This window comes from Salmo salar, chromosome 26, assembly GCF_965601325.2.
Source record: "Salmo salar chromosome 26, fSalSal1, whole genome shotgun sequence".
Taxonomy (NCBI): Eukaryota; Metazoa; Chordata; class Actinopteri; order Salmoniformes; family Salmonidae; genus Salmo; species Salmo salar.
The window spans coordinates 33,656,214-33,679,212 of record NC_138316.1 but is presented as its reverse complement, the minus strand read 5'-3'; the positions used below and the strand labels follow the sequence as shown (position 1 = coordinate 33,679,212).

The 22,999-nt window shown below is 44.1% G+C and overlaps 1 protein-coding gene across 6 annotated transcripts in view; it reads left to right on the top strand.

Annotated features, from left to right (window-relative positions):
* Positions 1–18,267, top strand: part of LOC106587727 (semaphorin-6D) — a 259,286-nt gene extending 241,019 nt beyond the window's left edge. For 3 of the 6 annotated variants that reach the window (XM_082969635.1, XM_082969638.1, XM_082969639.1), the window contains 9 exons: positions 2,773–2,928; positions 3,125–3,298; positions 4,043–4,183; positions 4,476–4,553; positions 5,730–5,788; positions 6,323–6,379; positions 7,011–7,241; positions 9,653–9,897; positions 14,102–18,267. In XM_082969635.1, coding sequence (XP_082825761.1) covers positions 2,773–2,928; positions 3,125–3,298; positions 4,043–4,183; positions 4,476–4,553; positions 5,730–5,788; positions 6,323–6,379; positions 7,011–7,241; positions 9,653–9,897; positions 14,102–15,316 — 2,356 coding nt within the window. In that variant the 3' untranslated portion in view covers positions 15,317–18,267. The remainder of the gene's footprint in view (positions 1–2,772; positions 2,929–3,124; positions 3,299–4,042; positions 4,184–4,475; positions 4,554–5,729; positions 5,789–6,322; positions 6,380–7,010; positions 7,242–9,652; positions 9,898–14,101) is intronic. The other 3 variants (XM_082969637.1, XM_082969640.1, XM_082969641.1) reach the window with 3 other exon arrangements.
* Positions 18,268–22,999: the final 4,732 nt, after the last annotated feature.

Genomic DNA, 22,999 nt, shown 5'->3' with positions numbered 1-22,999 from the left:
AGCCCAGGTACTATACCTACAGTATGTCAGTCTCTAACCCTGACCCAAGCCCAGGTACTATACCTACAGTATGCCAGTCTCTAACCCAAGCCCAGGTACTATACCTACAGTATATCAGTCTCTAACCCTGACCCAAGCCCAGTTACTATACCTACAGTATGTCGGTCTCTAACCCTGACCCAAGCCCAGGTTCTATACCTACAGTATGTCAGTCTCTAACCCAAGCCCAGGTACTATACCTACAGTATGTCAGTCTCTAACCCAAGCCCAGGTACTATACCTACAGTATGCCAGTCTCTAACCCAAGCCCAGGTACTATACCTACAGTATGTCAGTATCTAACCCTGACCCAAGCCCAGGTACTATACCTACAGTATGTCAGTCTCTAACCCAAGCCCAGGTACTATACCTACAGTATATCAGTCTCTAACCCTGACCCAAGCCCAGGTACTATACCTACAGTATGCCAGTCTCTAACCCAAGCCCAGGTACTATACCTACAGTATGTCAGTCTCTAACCCTGACCCAAGCCCAGGTACTATACCTACAGTATGCCAGTCTCTAACCCAAGCCCAGGTACTATACCTACAGTATGTCAGTCTCTAACCCTGACCCAAGCCCAGGTACTATACCTACAGTATGCCAGTCTCTAACCCAAGCCCAGGTACTATACCTACAGTATGCCAGTCTCTAACCCAAGCCCAGGTACTATACCTACAGTATGCCAGTCTCTAACCCAAGCCCAGGTACTATACCTACAGTATGTCAGTCTCTAACCCTGACCCAAGCCCAGGTACTATACCTACAGTATGCCAGTCTCTAACCCAAGCCCAGGTACTATACCTACAGTATGCCAGTCTCTAACCCAAGCCCAGGTTCTATACCTACAGTATGTCGGTTTCTAACCCTGACCCAAGCCCAGGTACTATACCTACAGTATGTCAGTCTCTAGCCCTGACCCAAGCCCAGGTACTATACCTACAGTATGTTGGTCTCTAACCCAAGCCCAGGTACTATACCTACAGTATGTCAGTCTCTAACCCTAACCCAAGCCCAGGTACTATACATATAGTATGTCAGTCTCTAACCCTGACCCAAGCCCAGGTTCTATACCTACAGTATGTCAGTCTCTAACCCTGACCCAAGCCCAGGTACTATACCTACAGTATGTCAGTCTCTAACCCTGACCCAAGCCCAGGTTCTATACCTACAGTATGTCAGTCTCTAACCCTGACCCAAGCCCAGGTACTATACCTACAGTATGTCAGTCTCTAGCCCTGACCCAAGCCCAGGTACTATACCTACAGTATGTCAGTCTCTAACCCAAGCCCAGGTACTATACCTACAGTATAGTACAGTATAGTACCCAGGTACTATACCTACAGTATGCCAGTCTCTAACCCAAGCCCAGGTACTATACCTACAGTATGTCAGTCTCTAACCCAAGCCCAGGTACTATACCTACAGTATGCCAGTCTCTAACCCAAGCCCAGGTACTATACCTACAGTATGTCAGTCTCTAACCCTGACCCAAGCCCAGGTACTATACCTACAGTATGTCGGTCTCTAACCCTGACCCAAGCCCAGGTACTATACCTACAGTATGTCAGTCTCTAACCCTGACCCAAGCCCAGGTACTATAGCTACAGTATATCAGTCTCTAACCCTGACCCAAGCCCAGGTTCTATACCTACAGTATGTCAGTCTCTAACCCTGACCCAAGCCCAGGTACTATACCTACAGTATGTCAGTCTCTAACCCAAGCCCAGGTACTATACCTACAGTATGTCAGTCTCTAACCCAAGCCCAGGTACTATACCTACAGTATGTCAGTCTCTAACCCAAGCCCAGGTACTATACCTACAGTATGTCAGTCTCTAACCCTGACCCAAGCCCAGGTACTATACCTACAGTATGTCAGTCTCTAACCCAAGCCCAGGTACTATACCTACAGTATGTCAGTCTCTAACCCAAGCCCAGGTACTATACCTACAGTATATCAGTCTCTAACCCAAGCCCAGGTACTATACCTACAGTATGTCAGTCTCTAACCCAAGCCCAGGTACTATACCTACAGTATGTCAGTCTCTAACCCAAGCCCAGTATGTCTCAGTAAGTGTATGTCAGTCTGCACAACAACAGGTACATGACCCTCGCTTCAGTTTATGATACAGGGCAGGACTGTCACTATAACCTTGAGCTTAGGTCTCATTGAGATAAACCCTCTTTAACAAGAGAGACATGGTCTATGACCACACACACACACACGTACACACACACACACACACACACACACACACACACACACACACACACACACACACACACACACACACACACACACACACACACACACACACACACACACACACACACACACACACACACACACACACACACACACACACACATAGCTGGTGGTTAAAAGCAGTAAATAATTAATCTGGATAATTAGACACGTTGCATATTTAACCTGCATTCACACACACACGTAGCTCAGCTCTCTGGCCCCACACAAAGTCCTCAGAGCTGCTCATTATGGTGGTAAATAATTAACATTGTAGTCCTCTGTTATGACTTCATGTTTACGGTGATACAGCAGCACGTCTCTTTGTTGTCCTGACAGGCATCTGCTCCTCTCTCATGCCCTAACCCCTCTCCTCAGTTCAATTCAATAGAGTCAACATTATTAGTCCCTACAAGGTGATGGTAGCTGGGCTCATGTGTGACCTGTGTTGACTTTTGACCCCTCTCTGACCCCTATGTCTCCAGGCCAGGCTGCTGTGCGGGTCATGGCCAGGCTGAGTCCTATAAGACCTCTATAGAGTTCCCTGATGAGACCCTCCTCTTCATCAAGTCTCACCCCCTCATGGACGCCTCCGTGCCGAACATAGGAGACGAGCCCTGGTTCACCAAGACACGCGTCAGGTAAGAACACACAGTCAAACACACACACACACACACATCGTAAGAGTTGCTTGAGGGATCTGCATTCCCGGGTAACACTCAACAAAAAACAAAAACAAAATGCACATTTGTAGATCACACGGAGGGCCTTTAAATACTGGCTTGATAATTCCTACTGAAGTCTGACTGTCCTTCTGTCTTGTCCCTGTCTCTCTAGGTACAGGCTGACAGCCCTGGCGGTGGACAATGCGGCTGGTCCACATGGTAACTACACGGTGCTGTTCATTGGTTCAGAGGCGGGCGTGGTGCTGAAGGTTCTAGCCAAGACTTCCCCTCTGTCCCTAAACGACAGCATCCTATTGGAGGAGATTGACCTGTTCAACAGGGCCAAGTACGGAACACTCACTACACGTCTCTCGCTGTCTCTCTCTCTTAGTCTCTCTCTTACTCTCTTTGCATCTCTCTCTTAGTTTTGTCACTTACTGTCTTTCTCTTTTTTTGGTCTCATCAATCACTGTGTTTTTCTCTTTCCCTCTATGTGTCTCTCACCGTCTGTCTCTCCTCTCTTCCGCTCTCTTACTCTCAGTCTCTCTCTTCCTCTCCTCTTTCTTCTTCTGTCTTTCTCTTGCTCTCCTCTTTCTTCCTCTGTTTCTCTCTCCTCTCTCTTCCTCTGTCTCTCACACTCTCCTCTCTCTTCCTCTGTCTCTCTCCTCTGTCTTCCTCTCAGTCTCTCTCTCTCCTCTGTCTTTCTCTCACTCTCCTCTCTCTTCCTCTGTCTCTCCTCTCTCCCCTCTCTCTTCCTCTGTCTTCCTCTGTCTCTGTTTCTCTCCTCTGTCTTCCTGTCTCTCTTTCTCCGGTCTTCCTCTCTCTCTCTCTCTCTCTCTCTCTCCTCTGTCTTTCTCTCAGTCTCTCGTTCTCTCCTGTCAGTAAGGGTATCAGGGCTAAACAGTGCCACTGTGATTACATCTGGAGAGTGAAACCGTAGACAGGCCTTTCTGATAAACAACTGATCAAGTAACCTGTAATCTGATTTCTGACTCCTCTCTGTCTCCCCCCTCCACCACCCTCCCTTTCTCTCTCTCCCCTACTCCCTCTCCTCTCCCAACCCCTCTCTTTTCTTCTCTCTGTCTCCCAGGTGTCTGTCTAACAGTGAGGATGACAGGCATATTCTGTCGCTCCATGTTGACAGAGACACACACAGTGTGTATGTAGCTTTCTCTAGCTGTGTGGTTCGCATGCCGCTCAGCCGCTGTGAGCGACACACCAACTGCCACAAGTGAGTCACCACACTGACACACACGAGCGTGCACTCTGACTCAGACACATACACACACACATTCAGAAACATGCACACACTCCACTCCAAGGTTACTTTATGCTGTACCTGGTCACAGGTTTGTGTGTTTATTGATGTGTTTTTTCTCTATATGTCATAAACATTGAGAACCTGCAGCACACTGGTTAATATACAGCCAGACAGAGGTTAACTGGTGCTGCCTATTTAACCCTGTATGGTGAACTGTATATTTACAGATATATGTTAACCCTGTGTTGTGTTTCTACCATAGGTCTTGTACAGCGTCCAGGGACCCCTACTGTGGCTGGATGCCTCATGGAGCCTGTGAGAGGATCCTGCCTGGAGTTCTGTGAGTACCAAGTATTACAATACTAAATAGTATGCATACTCAGGTCCCTAAAGTGTGACCAATTTTGATCTTATATGCAACAAAATATTTCGCTGTTCGGGCTGGCGTTTTTCAATTGGAAGCACCAGTGCGACTCAAAAAAAATCCAATATTTGTTTATCTTTATTTGTAATAATAATGTTTGTAATGATAAGGCTTCGTTGTACCGTTGTTTCCCGAGCGCAGATTAGTTAGCACAATGCTTGCACCATTAATCCAGTGAAAACTGCTTGTTTTTAGCCCAAACAGTTCTAAAGATCTGACCCATATTACTGGACCAACGTTTTTTCTTCTGGTCACGGATTGGCGGGCCGCATTTTACATTCATAAACCATGTCTCGGGCCTTTCTAAAACTATTCGCGGGCCGCATTTGTTTTACACCTTGTTCAGTCATGTTTGTTAGCTCATTCGCTAGCTAGCAAACAACCTGGTAACTTTACCAGTATATCCAAACATTTGGAGGCACAGAAAGAAAGGAAAGGGGATAGCTTCTTCAGGAGATCAATGATCAATGAATGAATGGAACAATGAATGGCACAAGCATTTCGCTACACCCGCAATAACATCTGCTAAATATGCGTATGTGACCAATAAAATTGTATTTGATTTGAATGAGAGATGTCCTGCATGGCATCATCACAAATGCTCTTAAAGAGACAGTGTACACTTTTCAATGTAATGCATATCAATAGGAAAATAGCGCTTTTACATATGTAGAAACCGTATATTCCACAAAATGACTTTTTCATTTCAGTGACAGGTATCTGTATCAACATTTTAGGTTTTTATAATAAACACATGTATTTACAGGGTTCCATATTAGTTTTTAGGGCACATGGGCTTTAGAAGCAGCTAGACTTCATATAGGCTATATCTCAATCCATTTAAAAAATCTGATTTTCTGGTGCTCCTAACTTTTTTAAAGGCAGAAGGAACAGTGTTACCAATGAAAAATGTACATTTAGAGCCCTGTGAGTATTAAATATTACAATACTACCACAGTACTAAGCTACGGTACATACTACAGAGTTCAGGAAAAACTTGAATAAAGGAAGGAAATGTTGATGGTTGGAAAGGTTTGGTTCTCTGCTCTAATTTCTCATTTCTTTCTCCTCCCCTCTCCCTCTCTCTTTCAGGTCTGGTTATGAGCAGGATGTAGAGTTTGGGAACACGGTTCAGCTGGGAGACTGCCATGGTGAGCCCCTCCCATTCATACCAACCCATCTCTTTCTCGCTCTCTCTCACTATCACACACCATCAGTCTGCACAACCAACCAGTAACACACTACCAGTAACACCAGTAACCATACCGACACACCAATCAGTAACCCTCCCTACATGGTTCTATGTTCAGTATTAACATACACATCTACTGTAGATCCACATACTGTACACACGCAGGCCACCTGTAACTAATGCTACCTACTTGGAGGGAAGAAACATAGACGTGCTCTACCAGTAGCAGTACTAAGGCAGTGTTGCTATAGGAGACACACCAGGCTGAAACATAGAACTAGAACAGGGGATAGAGGCCATGCATAGCTGTCTCTCCTCAGGTCTAGAGACAGACAAGACTTGGAGCAATAGGCCTACTCAGACAACCTGTCCTTTAGCTTTTTATCATTTGATTAAAAACAACTACACTCTTAGTTATCAGGGCCTTTTTTTGTTTTGAGACTTTACTTTTGGGTTCCTTTATGCTGATTTCTTGTTCCTTTAATTGTTTTAGTGTTTTTGGCCACTACTTCAGCGACAGATTACAAATCATTTGGTGACCCGACCTCTGGTTAGTTGGATCTTTTATTCCGCTGGTTTCTTTCTTTCCTTGAGCTCCGAACCCCTGTCTCCTTCCATCCTTCCTTCAACGCTGCTCACTCTTCATCTTTTTTAACAAACCTCCTCTTCTTCAATACCTTTATCTTCTTCATCATCACAACAAACAACATCATCACCAGGTCACGTCAGAAATCTCCATCTCACCGCTACACTGACTCACTTCCTCACTTCTTCTTCCCCACGCACTTCCTCTTTACTTCCTGTTTACTTCCTGCATGTTCACTCGGCGCCCCTCCCTCCTCTGACATCATCACTGCTATGAAATCATCGCTGCTGTGTACCAAAGACCTTCCTAAGACAACTCTCACCCTTTTCCCCTTTCAAACTGTATCCTGTCTCAACAAAATGAATCTTACAACTGTATTTCTATTACTGGTAATGATAAAAAAAATAGCTCTTGAATCAGAAAATGTTTTATTTTTTCAAACAGCACTATCATAAAACATTAAACCTATTATGTTATGTAAACTAACCCATATGTGCGTACACATACCAACCCATGCCTACTAACCAGGATGTAAGCTAACAGCCTGCTGGCCTCATGTCTACGCACCGTGTTAACAGTTTGTTTGTCACCACAGACATGGAGTTGTCATCTACGTCATTCACAGACCAGCCCAGTGGGCCCATACACCCCCCAGTACCCCCAGTACTCACCCCCACCCTGAGCCCCCATCCTGGGCTTGGTCCCGGGGAAAGGCCTGGGTTGGGGCCTGGGGCTGGTTCTCCAGACCTGTATGGCTCAGGGTTTGTGCAGCAGGATGACCCGGCCACCTCCTATTCACTAGAGTCACTCCCAGGGGGCCTAGAGGGTAAGGCCTAGCAGGGAGAGAGAGAACTGCTGCCACCACACTTTATGGAGCCCTGACTGTCCCATAGCTGCTACAGCAGACACACACAGTACCAGTCAAAAGTCTGGACACACCTACTCATTCAAGGGTTTTTCTTTATTTCTACTATTTTCTACATTGTAGAATAATAGCGAAGACATCAATACTATGAAATAACACATATGGAGTCATGTAGTAACCAAAAAAGTGTTAAACAAATCAACATATATTTTATATGGTGGGATGGCGTATCAGGTGGGATGGCGTATCACAGCAGAATGCTGTGGTAGCCTTAAATTCTAAATAAATCACAGACAGTGTCACCAGCAAAGCACCATCACACAGACCCACGGTGGGAACCACACATGCGGAGATCATCCGTTCACCTACTCTGCATCTCACAAAGACACAGCGGTTGGATACAAAAATCTCAAATTTAGACTCATCAGACCAAAGGACAGATTTCCACCGGTCTAATGTCCATTGCTCGTGTTTCTTGGCCCAAGCAAGTCTCTTCTTCTTATTGGTGCCCTTTAGTAGTGGTTTCTTTGCAGCAATTCTACCAAGAAGGCCTGATTCACGCAGTCTCCTCTGAACAGTTGATATTGAGATGTGTCTGTTACTTGAACTCTGTGAAGCATTTATTTGGGCTGCAATCTGAGGCTGGTAACTCTCTAATGAACTTATCCTCTGCAGCAGAGGTAACTCTGGGTCCTCCTGTCCTGTGCTGGTCCTCATGAGAGCCAGTTTCATCATAGTGCTTGATGGTTTTTGCGACTGCACTTGAAGAAACTTGTTGAAATTTTCTGTATTGACTGACCATCATGTCTTAAAGTAATGATGGACTGTCATTTCTCTTTACTTATTTGAGCTGTTCTTGCCATAATATGGACTTGGTATTTTACCAAATTGGGCTGTCTTCTGTATACCACTTCTCCCTTGTCACAACACAACTGATTGGCTCAAATGAATTAAGGAAAGAAATTCCACAAATTAACTTTTAACAATGCACACCTCTTAATTGAAATGTATTGCAGGTGACTACCTCATAAAGCTAGTTGAGAGAATGCCAAGGGTGTGCAAAGCTGTCATTAAGGCAAAGGGTGGCTACTTTGAAGAATCTGAAATATAACATATATTTTGATTTGTTTAACACTTGTTTTGGTTACTACATGATTTCATATGTGTTATTTCATAGTTTTGATGTCTTCACTATTATTATACAAGAAAAACCCTTGAATGAGTAGGTGTGTCAATTTTTGACTGGGACACAGACACACTTGATATGCACACACACACACACACACACACACACACACACACACACACACACACACACACACACACACACACACACACACACACACACACACACACACACACACACACACACACAGGTATTTGGGATTACCATCAGGATTGCCATCAATTGATATAGCAGATTACATTTTTCAGATTTTGTTATGATTTATATTTCATCCAACTTCATGTATTTTGATTTATTCATTGATTTATTGTCATGATTATAATGATTTTCTACATGGTGAAAATGTATTTTCTCCCTTTTTATACAATTCTTTCAAATATTATCTTCAAACCTTCTGCACTTCTATATTCTTTCTTCAGACTCTTTTATTTGGCCCTCGTTTCTCTCTCTGCCAGTAGACCCTATTACCCTGGCTGCTACAGTTGAAGGGTTAACCCTGTTCCCAGGTGTAAAGGGTTAACACCGGGAGTTAGGGTTTTTAACCCTAGGAGCGTTAGAGCATGTCCCAGGCCTGTCCATTAACCCCTCCTGCTCCAGGACCTCTCTCTGTCTCTGTCCTGCTCTGTGGATGTCTAACTCGTCCATGTCTGTGGTTACTAACCAAGCTGCAGTCTAGAAACAGAACAGCCTCACCATGTAGAGGACAAACTACAATCCTCTTCCCTTTGACAACGCTGGGGAGTCAATGGTTCATTGTCTTTCTGATACTGGGAGAACAAGTCTTTCTCTGTCCTAGTTAGGAATGCACTAACCCTCCTTTTTATCTGGACAAATGTTTGACAGTTGTTAGGGAAAAAGCAACACTTCAATTCTTCCTCTTCAAACTAACATAACACTACTTCTTCTAGATTGGCTTACATCACCGGAGTGGTTGTGGGATCCTAACCATTTTCACCATGTATTTACAATTAAGAATGACGAGAGTGGAAGCCAACCTGAATGGTTTTGGTAACAATAAAATCCCTGTTGGATAGCGGACAGAATACCTTTAAGGGGAAAAGCAGAGAAACCATGCATGACTGAGTGTCCACAAACACACCTGCTATAGAGGTGTAGTGTAAAGCTGTGATTGGCTGTGATTGTGTGTGTCAGGGTGTTCGTTAACCAATGGGGTTTGTGACTTCAGGTGTGTGGGAGATCCAGGCGGGAGAAGCCAATCAGATGGTCCACATGAATATCCTGATCAGCTGTGTGTTGGCTGCCTTCCTCCTGGGGGCGTTAGTGGCAGGCCTGGTGGTGTTCTGCTACAGAGACTCCTTCCTCCGCCACAAGCCCCGGCACGCCCACAAAGATGCAGAGTCAGCCCCCTCCTGCAGCGACTCCACCGGATCCTTCGCTAAGCTCAACGGGCTCTTCGACAGTCCTGTCAAGGTAACCTGGAGACCTGAATACAGAGTGCAATTTATGAGTCAACACATTATTCAGTAACCGAGTGTTACTGACTGACATTGCCGTTGTATCTTATGTAGATAGATAGAACCAGAGTGCGAATTACACTGTGACATTCAGGGTGCGGCGTGCACAATGTCTTTGGGTGGGGCCTAATAATAATAATAGAGACGTAATTTAACGGTAAAAATGTATTACCTTTTAATGTGGCATGAACACAACCAGTCATGATGCTTTCATCTGATTGTCAAACAAATCACTTCAAAATGTAGGCTACCTGTGCGTGTTTGTCCACTCCAAAATAATCCAAACAGTGCAATGCATGTACACTGATGACTGGAAATAGACATCTGCATGTACACTGATGACTGGAAATAGACATCTGCATGTACAATGATGACTGGAAATAGACATCTGCATGTACTCTGATGACTGGAAATAGACATCTGCATGTACTCTGATGACTGGAAATAGACATCTGAATGTACAATGATGACTGGAAATAGACATCTGCATGTACTCTGATGACTGGAAATAGACATCTGCATGTACTCTGATGACTGGAAATAGACATCTGCATGTACTCTGATGACTGGAAATAGACATCTGCATGTACACTGATGACTGGAAATAGACATCTGCATGTACTCTGATGACTGGAAATAGACATCTGCATGTACTCTGATGACTGGAAATAGACATCTGCATGTACTCTGATGACTGGAAATAGACATCTGCATGTACTCTGATGACTGGAAATAGACATCTGCATGTACTCTGATGACTGGAAATAGACATCTGCATGTACACTGATGACTGGAAATAGACATCTGCATGTACTCTGATGACTGGAAATAGACATCTGCATGTACTCTGATGACTGGAAATAGACATCTGCATGTACACTGATGACTGGAAATAGACATCTGCATGTACTCTGATGACTGGAAATAGACATCTGCATGTACTCTGATGACTGGAAATAGACATATGCATGTACACTGATGACTGGAAATAGACATCTGTTTACAAAACACCAAAAATTGTGCCTACTGACATTCGGCGAATACCATTGATTAGGCCTACATTAATTGATGCTTCTTGCTGACAAATTTACATTTTTTGTTCCTTGAAAAGTCAGGACATCTGAAATGGGGCTGAAACTGTCCTGGGAAAAACGAGGGGTTACCCTAACACACATGGTCAATTTACTAGACTAGGCTACAATGTGTAGGCCTATAGAGTACCACAGAATGAGTCATAATACCCATAAAACCTAGCGGTCAACAAGGGAATGGCTCCAATCGTTTTTCCACCATATATATATATAGAGATTTACATGGTTATCAAAACGTCACGCCTGGATAAGCCTCCACGAAACACATCCCTTACATTAAGTGTTTCTAAAATTCCCTATGGGAAAAACAATTGGAACCATTTCCAAGCTTGACCGCTAGGTTTTATGGGTATTGACACCTCCACTGTGGGGTAGCCAGTGATGTAGTAGTAAATAAATGGTGTGTAAACTCTGATTGCCGGTTGCGGTGAAAAAAGTTACGCTCCCTATACTTTTAATGCATTTTTCAGAAAAAGGAGGGTCAACTGCATTTTGTTGCCTTTACCCTCCACTAGGCCTATACCACTGCCAGTAGCCTACGCTCTCAACTGAAGCAATTTTACACACATGAACATAAGCAGAACAGGTAGCCTACATTCAATATAATACCCAAGTTGAATCAAACCATGGTTACACCCTAGTTCATGAGTCGTCCATATTTCACGAGTTGAATGCTTAGATTCTTCACAGATCGTGTGACATAAACCACAACCTTTCTTTCCCTACATTTATGACATTAATGACAGTGTCATTTGTAATTATTAAGCATTTAACGATTGAATTAGACCATTGAACTTAAACCCTGTACTATTCCTGGATCTTGGAAGTTCTCGGAAAAAGCACTAAGTGTAACCATGCCTATGTAAAATGTCATTATCCAAAATAATGTAGGCCTATGCCATTGCAAAATCAAAGTCTTCTAAAGAGTCTACTATAGGCCTACTGTCGTTAATGTTGGATGGAATGGTTGCGCATTGTTGTTTAGCTGTAGGCTAGTTGTCCAGTGATATTGGAGACAATCATCAGCTGATCCAGGCAAGAAAACTGATATTGATTGAAAATAATAAAGCTAAATAAATGGTCTACTTCTGGTCACGGACGGCACAGAGAACAACAATACCCTTTGCCGGCCTGAGAAACAAAGCAATGAGCGCTCTAAACAGCTGACTACAAAAGCAAACAATTATGAATGAACAGATAAATCTAATGCATTGGAATTAAAGGCTATTTTTATCAAGGGGACTTGGCAAACAAATGGCGAAAATGAGCAAGTACATAGAAAAATCTATGTGTTTAAAGGAGCTCAGCTGAGGCTGAAATTCAGCACTAGTGAGTGGACAGTGCTGTGGACAGGGAGACGGTTTGTGCAGCTACATAGAACTAAATGGTTTAAACCATGACAGAAAGGTGGGGGTGTTTGATTAATTTGCAAACTTTTATTTTCATATTTACCACTGTAAATCATATTTACCACTGCTTTTAAACAAATAGGAGAATGGTTAAATTAGCATTATTTAGATCCCCCCCCAAAGTTGGACTTTTGTTTCATTCAGGGGAGCTGAGCCCCCCCTGGCTCCCCTGTAATTCACCCCCTGGATAGAACATTTACAGTGCCTTCGGAAAGTATTCAGACCCCTTGACCTTTTCCACATTTTGTTAGATTACAGCCTTATTCTAAAATTCATTTAAATAAAAAATCCTCATCAATCTACGCACAATACCCCATAATGACAAAGCAAAAACTGTTTTTTAGAAATGTTTGCTAATTTATAAAAAAAAATTACAACGAATATTACATTTACATAAGTATTCAGACCCTTTCCTCAGTACTTTGTTGAAGCACCTTTGGCAGCGATTACAGCCTTGAGTCTTCTTGGGTATGCCGCTACAAGCTTGGCACACCTGTATTTGGGGAGTTTCTCCCATTCTTCTCTGCAGATCCTCTCAAGTTCTGTCAGGTTGGATGGGGAGCGTTGCTGCACAGCTATTTTCAGGTCTCTCCAGAGATGTTCAATCAGGTTTAAGTCTGGGCTCTGGCTGGGCCACTCAAGGACATTCAGAGACTTGTCCCGAAGCCACTCCTGCGTTGTCTTGGCTGTGTGCTTAGAGTCGTTGTTCTGTTGGAAAGTGAACCTTCGCCCCATTCTGAGGTCCTGAGTGCTCTGGAGCAGGTTTTCATCAAGGATCTCTCTGTACTTTGCTCCGTTCATCTTTGCCTTAATCCTGACTAGTCTCCCAATCCCTGCCTCTGAAAAACATCCCCACAGCATGATGCTGCCACCACCATGCTTCACCGTAGGGATGGTGCCTGGTTTCTTCCAGACGTGATGCTTGGCATTCAGGCCAAAGAGTTCAATCTTGGTTTCATAAGACCAGAGAATCTTGTTTCTCATGGTCTGAGAGTCTTTAGGTGCCTTTTGGCAAACTCCAAGTGGGCTGTCATGTGCCTTTTACTGAGGAGTGGCTTCCATCTGGCAACTTTACCATAAAGACCTGATTGGTGGAGAGCTACAGAGATGGTTGTCCTTCTGGATAGTTCTCCCATCTCCACAGAGGAACTCTAGAGCTCTGTCAGAGTGACCATCGGGTTCTTGGCCCTTCTCCCCTGATTGCTCAGTTTGGCCAGCAGGCCAGTTTAGGAAGAGTCTTGGTGGTTCCAAACTTCTTCCATTTAAGAATGATGGAGGCCTCTGTGTTCTTGGGGACTGTCAATGCTGCAGACATTTTTTGGTACCCTTCCCCAGATCTAAAAACCAGTTTTTTCTTTGTCATTATGGGGTATTGTGTGTAGATTGCTGAGGATTTATTTTTATTTAACCCATTTTATAATAAGGCTGTAACGTAACAAAATGTTGAAAAAGTCAAAGGGTCTGGATACTTTCCGAAGGCACTGTATGTATGTATGTATGTATGTATGTATGTATGTATGTATGTATGTATGTATGTATGTATGTATGTATGTATGTATGTATGTATGTATGTATGTACAGTATGTACAGTATGTGTTGGCAGGAGGAACCAAATGAACAAAGCCCTCTCTTCTGTCCTCCTGTCCTGTCTTGTCTCCAGGAGTACCAGCCAAGTCTGGACTGTCCCAAGCTGTACACCAACTTATTGAGCAGTGGTAAGGACCTGACGCCTAACGGAGACACCAAGACCATGATCCTCCGGGACGGCTGTCAGCCCCCCGAGCTGGCCGCCCTGCCCACCCCCGAGTCTACCCCTGTGCTGCAGCAGAAAGGCCTGCAGCCAATCAGGAACCAGTGGGAGCGAGCCAATCACCACGGGAAGATCAACGGATCCAGGAAGAACTCCAACTCTACCTCCTCCTCCTCCATCGCCAAGAGTCCCCAGTTCCACCCCAGTTCCTCCCCCCCTCCTCACCCCCAGCCCCACCCCCACCCTGCGCTGGGACACTCCCACATCCCCAGTGCCGTCGTCCTTCCCAACGCCACGCACGAATACCGCAGTGGTTACCATGGAAACCCGGCCGACGACATCACGCCGCCGCACACCCTGGACAGGAAGCCAGAGAACATGGAACACTTGCAGGCCACGCCCCCTCATTCTAAAGGAAGCAGGAAGGAGCAGAAGAGGTCGCTGGATGCCAGGAACACACTGAACGACCTGCTGAAGCACCTGAACGATGCTAACACGGCTAACGCTAGCTCCAAGGCTATCCTCCAAGAGGGGGCCGGCTCAGCGCCCCGACCCAGCAGACAACACCTGATGCTGGAGCCTCTAGGGGACATCACTGAGGTTCCCCCCAAGGTCCCCAGCCGAGAGGCCTCTCTTTACTCCCCCTCCTCCTCCTCCTCCTCCCTGCCCAGGCACAGCCCCACCAAGAGGGTTGACGTCCCCCTACCCTCCACCCCTAGCTCCCCCACAGGCAGCCTGGGTATGGGAGGAAGCATGAGCGGCACCCTGGAGAGGAGGTACGGCTCTCATCACAGGAGCTCTTCTCACAGACACTCCCTCACCGCCACCTCTCCCAACGGGGTCAGTATGGGGGTGTCGTTGTCCCACCAACACAGTATGAACAGAGGGGGGTACATGCCCCCCACCCCTCCCTCCAGACTGGACTCCCAGAGGGGGCTCCACTCCCCCCATCAACACCCCCACCCCCCCTCCCTGTCCCGCCAGAGCAGCTACAGTGGGCACGGCTCACTCCCCCGCCAGGGCCTTAAACGGACCCCGTCCCTAAAGCCTGACGTCCCCCCTAAACCCAACGCCTTCACCCCACAGACTCCTCAGATGAGGGTGGTCAACAAGTACAGCTACTAGGACACTATAGACACTATGGAGTGTACTAACTGGGACAGGGCAGGGGCACTACTGAGTGTGCTCTAGAGCCAGACTGGTTGTGAGAAGGCTTAGGGAGGGAGTAGGATCATGTGGGTCGGGGTGTGTTCCCCATGGAATGATTCATTCCTTCACTCTAAAAAGGGAAATCACACCAGTGGCCAAAGATGTGACGTGGAGTTCTGTGTCTTGTCTTGTGGCTCCATGTTTCTCTCCATCTCACAACACACTGGTCAGTCTCCTCTAACCCTGACCCCTGGCCCTGGCTCACTAACCCCAGCCCAGCCCCAGGACATAAGGCAGGGTGGGGGTAGATGGGTGTAGGGGTCCTGTAGGGGACTAGCGTGGCCCCCAGTGTGTAGCCTGGCCCTATGATCCTGACTGTGGACGGTACGAGGTCTAACTCCGAGAACTACTTGAAGAATGGGTCTGATGTCTCACTGTCACTAAGCACTGTCTGTTTGTGTCACAAATGGCACCCTATTCCCTTTGTTGTCAACTACTTCTGACCACGGCACATAGGCCTGGTTGTACCTAGTGCACTATATAGGGAATAACGGTGCCATTTGGGGGACACCCTCTGTCTTCCCATGAATGTGAACTGGACTGAACTGAACAAGGGGGAGGAATACGATAGAACTGTTTGTATCTTGTCTGTCTGACTGATGGGGGAGAGCAGCGAGGAGACACACTAAACATAGTGTCCCTTTAGTGTCCCTTTAGTGTCCCTTTAGAGGTGTTTAACTCAACTATAAAGACTGAGGAGGAAGGAAGGCAACAGAGAGAACACCAGTGTGTGTCAGCTGGAGGGCAAAACCCAATGTACAGCAAACATACACACACACTTTGCTTGGGGAGGTGAAAGGCCTGGCTGCCTACGTACCCTAACAGGGACCCTCTGTAACTCACTGGGATATCTACTAAACACGTTTGCTGCTATTGGTTTATGATGAGTAATGTATGTTGCTATTGGTTTATGATGAGTACTATATGTTGAGTGTATTTAGTCCTCTTATGTGTCTGTACCCTACAGCTGCCGTTGTCTTCTGACGTGTGTGTGTGTGTGTGTGTGTGTGTGTGTGTGTGTGTGTGTGTGTGTGTGTGTGTGTGTGTGTGTGTGTGTGTGTACAGACCATGCAATTCAATGCACTGTTAGAACAGGCTCCAGTGACATCAGAGTCCTCTATCAACACATACCACTCTTCTCCTGTCTCACACAGACACACAGATACAGACTAGCGATGCAGAGACCTTTCCTCCAGTCTTTCAATGTAGCAGTGTGGTATTTAGAAACATTTCATCCAACCCACTTCAACAGGCTGGTGTTGTTTTGGTTTGGTTTTCTTTATTTTATTCAGAAATGGAAGACGTAAACATTTTATGCAACACCAATGGGTTTAGTTGTGTCAGGTTGAAATGGCGTTCTGTAACATGTCTGTCTGTCTCACCTGCCAACTGCATGTCCGTCACTAGTGTTAGTCCCTGTGCTCCGGTGGGAGTTCACACACTGTTCTCTGTGTGGTAGTTGTCCCAAGGTACAGATGCAGGATCAGCTAACCCTCTCTCAAACCTAATCTTCACCATTTCCAGGGTAACTGATCTTAGATCTTTGGTTCTCTGGTTGCCATTTTGGTTCCAGAGGCAGTGTTGTGTGTGCAGTTTCCCAGTGAGTGACAAGTGTACAATCACACCAACATCTACCAATGTGTCCTACCGAGTCATGCTGGTAATGACAAGATACTGTACATATTATAAATATATGAGTATACATATTTTTAGGCCAGTTAACCACAATCTGTGCATCGTGTGCCTTATACAACGAATGATCGATATACAGAAATATTGAAGAAAAAAAGCGATTTGGTCCTGAATATGTCATTATTGTTACAATATAGCCTAAGCAACTCTGAATATTTGAGTTCAGAGTGAAATTTGTGTCCCGCATTTAAATTTGTATTTATCTACCAAACTGCAGTTATTTCAATTCTAGAACTAAGAGTCGGTTTAGTCACCAACATTCCATTACAGAATGCAGGCTGAAGCAAAGCATGCTGGGATTACAGTATCCGTATATGACCCCATGAAGAAGAAGGCTGCTGATAGACCAAGCTGAGGTTCCATGCAGTGAATGTACTATTATGGCATGGGGATGTAGACTGACTCTTGTCTTCTCTCTAAACGCTTTGTTTCAAAACACTCAGCTCAACATGGCACTATACAGCCAATATACAGTAAACAGTCAATACAGTACTCAATAAAACATCTAACCCAGTATTAAGGTAAACACTCCGGGTAATTATTATAGATCAAAGATGTGTATCTAATGTCTTAATAAACTGTTCCATTAGAGTGAGCAGTGGTCATGTGACCGGGACATGTATAACAACAGGATGTGGGTCAGATCTTACATTGAGAATGAAGTTTATGATTTGGGTACATTTACTTTATTTGGGGAATTAATTTGTCTGCCTGTTTGGAACCCGAAGCCACATTTTCTTTAAAAAGATAATTGTATTAATTAAAGTCTGTTATCTATCAGTCGTCCTCTGCTAACCAGTGTTTGGGCTCAGAGACTCATACACACACACACCCCTCTGTTCCATTCGTCCAGACAAACAGGCTGTGCTCAGCTGTCTTGTGCATTGCCATATTGACCTGGGTCTTTGTGTTGCAGTGTCAGTCTAAAGCCTTCCTACCCTCCTGTCTATCTATGCTCTATGTGTGCAGATGAACCAGCCTCGTCGACATTACCTTCCTAATACTGTTCTGATTGGACAGTAAGACCTCCTGATGTTTGTTCAGAGTGTTTGTAGATATGTTGTAAAGTTGGAACTGTGAATGTGTACAAAATGATCGTCTTTTGTTTCAGGACTTCTTGTTGAATTTTTTTTAACACGGCATGTATAGTTGAAATAAAATATTACTGCACAGAATTCTGATTCTGAGAGATATCCTTGTTTTTTTTCTGATTCTCAGAAGACAGCGGATTAGGCCAGTGACTCTCTAATCCAGTTAGTGAGCACAAGATGCAGTGATCACGGAACTCACTATAGAAGTCAGATATCAACATACTGTTCAACTGTAGTGATTTAGCAAAGCCACTCCTCAAGCTTTTGTTTCATTAGAGTTTCATGAGTGAAATCTTAACTGGGACACTAATGCCTATATTTATACAAAGTGTTCCTTCTTCAACATATCCCACAGCAGAAGAACAGGCTATTTGCCTCCATGCACCCCTGCTATCATCACAAACCACTAGCTAACATCAAACACTATTTACACCTCTGCCAAACAATGTCCTGTTCTCCTCTGGCACTGACTGAGCTACATATCTACAGTTATACATGTAAGACAGCATTGTTTCACAAATAGAAATTCAAAATGTGGATGGAGATTTGTTAAGATTTGGTGTTGCAGGCCAGGCTGTTTCTGCTTAGGGTTGCCAATAAGTCATTGTTGCCTTGCCAATAGTGTTGTTTTCTTGCCAACAACAACGTTGAGTTGTTGCATTTCCAAAGCAAATTAGTGCTGTTGCATGCCTAGGCTTTAGCTTAGTGGGCTTACATGCTCTTGAGGTTTGCAGATGACCTTGGTGTGTGTGTGTGTGTGTGTGTGTGTGTGTGTGTGTGTGTGTGTGTGTGTGTGTGTGTGTGTGTGTGTGTGTGTGTGTGTGTGTGTGTGTGTGTGTGTGTGTGTGTGTGTGTGTGTGTGTGTGTGTGTGTGGTCATGTGGGAAAGTTTCCAGAGTGGTTTGTTGCTGTGGAGATGAACATCTGGTCCAAGTCCCTCCCTGCTCTGGGCTTAAGATCTGAGCCTCAGCACTGTGTCAGGCACTTGAACACACACTAACACACCGTACACATGCACACTAACCCAGTACGGTCACAGTGATGAGATGAGATATAGAAGAGTGGACCAGGCCTGGGTGGGGGTATGAGGAGGCTACTCTTACCCCTCTTGATCCGTTGAATGAAAATAATTATGCTGAAGAATGACATTCTCTGTTTTACAGATACACACTAGCACACACACTCATGCACGCTATAACACTGGGCCTGAAGGACACCATGCATCTGGAGGTCATTCTCCTCTCAGTCACCACTACAGGCAACATCACATAGACACTACAGACAACATCACATAGACACTACAGACAACATCACATAAACACTACAGGCAACAACACATAAACACTACAGACAACATCACATAAACACTACAGGCAACATCACATAAACACTACAGACAACATCACATAAACACTACAGACAACATCACATAAACACTACAGGCAACAACACATAAACACTACAGACAACATCACATAAACACTACAGGCAACATCACATAAACACTACAGGCAACAACACATAAACACTACAGGCAACATCACATAAACACTACAGGCAACAACACATAAACACTACAGACAACATCACATAAACACTACAGACAACATCACATAAACACTACAGACAACATCACATAAACACTACAGACAACATCACATAAACACTACAGACAACATCACATAAACACTACAGGCAACATCACATAAACACTACAGGCAACAACACATAAACACTACAGACAACATCACATAAACACTACAGACAACATCACATAAACACTGCAGACAACATCACATAAACACTACAGACAACATCACATAAACACTACAGACAACATCACATAAACACTACAGACAACATCACATAAACACTACAGGCAACATCACATAAACACTACAGGCAACATCACATAAACACTACAGACAACATCACATAAACACTACAGACAACAACACATAAACACTACAGACAACAACATATAAGCACTACAGACAACATCACATAAACACTACAGACAACATCACATATACAGGGTACACACAACACATAAACACTACAGGCAACAACATATAAACACTACAGACAACAACACATAAACACTACAGGCAACATCACATAAACATGACAGGCAACAACACATATACAGGGTACACACAACACATAAACACTACAGACAACATCACATAAACACTACAGGCAACAACACATATACAGGGTACACACAACACATAAACACTACAGACAACATCACATAAACACGACAGGCAACAACACATATACAGGGTGCACACAACACATAAACAGGGTACACACAACATGTTCAGGCCAGGGTTCAATCCGAAACAGCACTATAGTGTGCTTGGCATCTAAAGGTAATTTCCAATTGAGCTGTCATCTGCAGCGTTTACTCTGAATGTGATCTATACGTACGCAGTATCATTACCTTTAAAGGCCACATTGTCAAATAGAGAGCTCAGATTGAATCCGGGCCTTACATAAACAGGGTTCTAAAAACATACAATGAACATAAACAGGGTTCTAAAAACACACAATGAACATACACAGGGTTCTAAAAACATACAATGAACATAAACAGGGTTCTAAAAACATATAATGAACATAAACAGGGTTCTAAAAACACACAATGAACATAAACAGGGTTCTAAAAACATACAATGAACATAAACAGGGTTCTAAAAACACATAATGAACATAAACAGGGTGTGAAAAACATATAATGAACATAAACAGGGTACTAACAACATAATGAACATAAACAGGGTGTGAAAAACATATAATGAACATAAACAGGGTACTAACAACATAATGAACATATACAGGGTACTAACAACACATAATGAACATATACAGGGTACTAACAACATAATGAACATATACAGGGTACTAACAACACATAATGAACATAAACAGGGTACTAACAACACATAATGAACATATACAGGGTACTAACAACACATAATGAACATAAACAGGGTACTAACAACATAATGAACATAAACAGGGTACTAACAACACATAATGAACATAAACAGGGTACTAACAACACATAATGAACATATACAGGGTACTAGCAACACGATGAACATAAACAGGGCGCTGACAACACACAATGAACATATACAGGGTACTAACAACACATAATGAACATTTACAGGGTACTAACAACACATAATGAACATTTACAGGGTTCTAAAAACACATAATGAACATATACAGGGTACTAACAACACATAATGAACATACACAGGGTTCTAAAAACATATAATGAACATAAACAGGGTGCTAAAAACATATAATGAACATATACAGGGTACTAACAACACATAATGAACATATACAGGGTACTAACAACACATAATGAACATATACAGGGTTCTAAAAACATATAATGAACATATACAGGGTACTAACAACACATAATGAACGTTTACAGGGTACTGACAACACACAGACAGCGGGATATATACAGTCGTGACCAAAAGTTTTGAGAATGACACAAATATTAATTTTCACAAAGTCTGCTGCCTCAGTTTGAATGATAGTAATTTGCATATACTCCAGAATGTTAAGAAGAGTGATCAGATGAATTGCAATTAATTGCAAAGTCCCTCTTTGCCATGCAAATGAACTGAATCCCAAAAAACAATTTCCACTGCATTTCAGCCCTGCCACAAAAGGAGCAGCTGACATCATGTCAGTGATTCTCTCGTTAACACAGGTGTGAGTGTTGACGAGGACAAGGCTGGAGATCACTCTGTCATGCTGACTGAGTTCGAATAACAGACTGGAAGCTTCAAAAGGAGGGTGGTGCTTGGAATCATTGTTCTTCCTCTGTCAATCATGGTTACCTGCAAGGAAACAAGTTCCGTCATCATTGCTTTGCACAAAAAGGGCTTCACAGGCAAGGATATTGCTGCCAGTAAGATTGCACCTAAATCAACCATTTATCGGATCATCAAGAACTTCAAGGAGAGCGGTTCAATTGTTGTGAAGAAGGCTTCAGGGCACCCAAGAAAGTCCAGCAAGCGCCAGGACCGTCTCCTAAAGTTGATTCAGCTGCGGGATCAGGGCACCACCAGTACAGAGCTTGCTCAGGAGTGGCAGCAGGCAGGTGTGAGTGCATCTGCACGCACAGTGAGGCAAAGACTTTTGGAGGATGGCCTGGTGTCAAGAAGGGCAGCAAAGAAGCCACTTCTCTCCAGGAAAAACATCAGGGACAGACTGATATTCTGCAAAAGGTACAGGGATTGGACTGCTGAGGACTGGGGTAAAGTAATTTTCTCTTATGAATCCCCTTTCCAATTGTTTGGGGCATCCGGAAAAAAGCTAGTCCGGAGAAGACAAGGTGAGCGCTACCATAATTCCTGTGTCATGCCAAAAGTAAAGCATACTGAGACCATTCATGTGTGGGGTTGCTTCTCAGCCAAGGGAGTGGGCTCACTCACAATTTTGCCTAAGAACACAGCCATGAATAAAGAATGGTACCAACACATCCTCCGTGAGCAACTTCTCCCAACCATCCAGGAACATTTTGGTGATGAACAATGCCTTTTCCAGCATGATGGAGCACCTTGCCATAAGGCAAAAGTGATAACTAAGTGGCTTGGGGAACAAAACATCGATATTTTGGGTCCATGGCCAGGAAACTCCCCAGACCTTAATCCCATTGAGAACTTGTGGTCAATCCTCAAGAGGCGGGTGGACAAACAAAAACCCACAAATTCTGACAAACTCCAAGCATTGATTATGCAAGAATGGGCTGCCATCAGTCAGGATGTGGCCCAAAAGTTAAT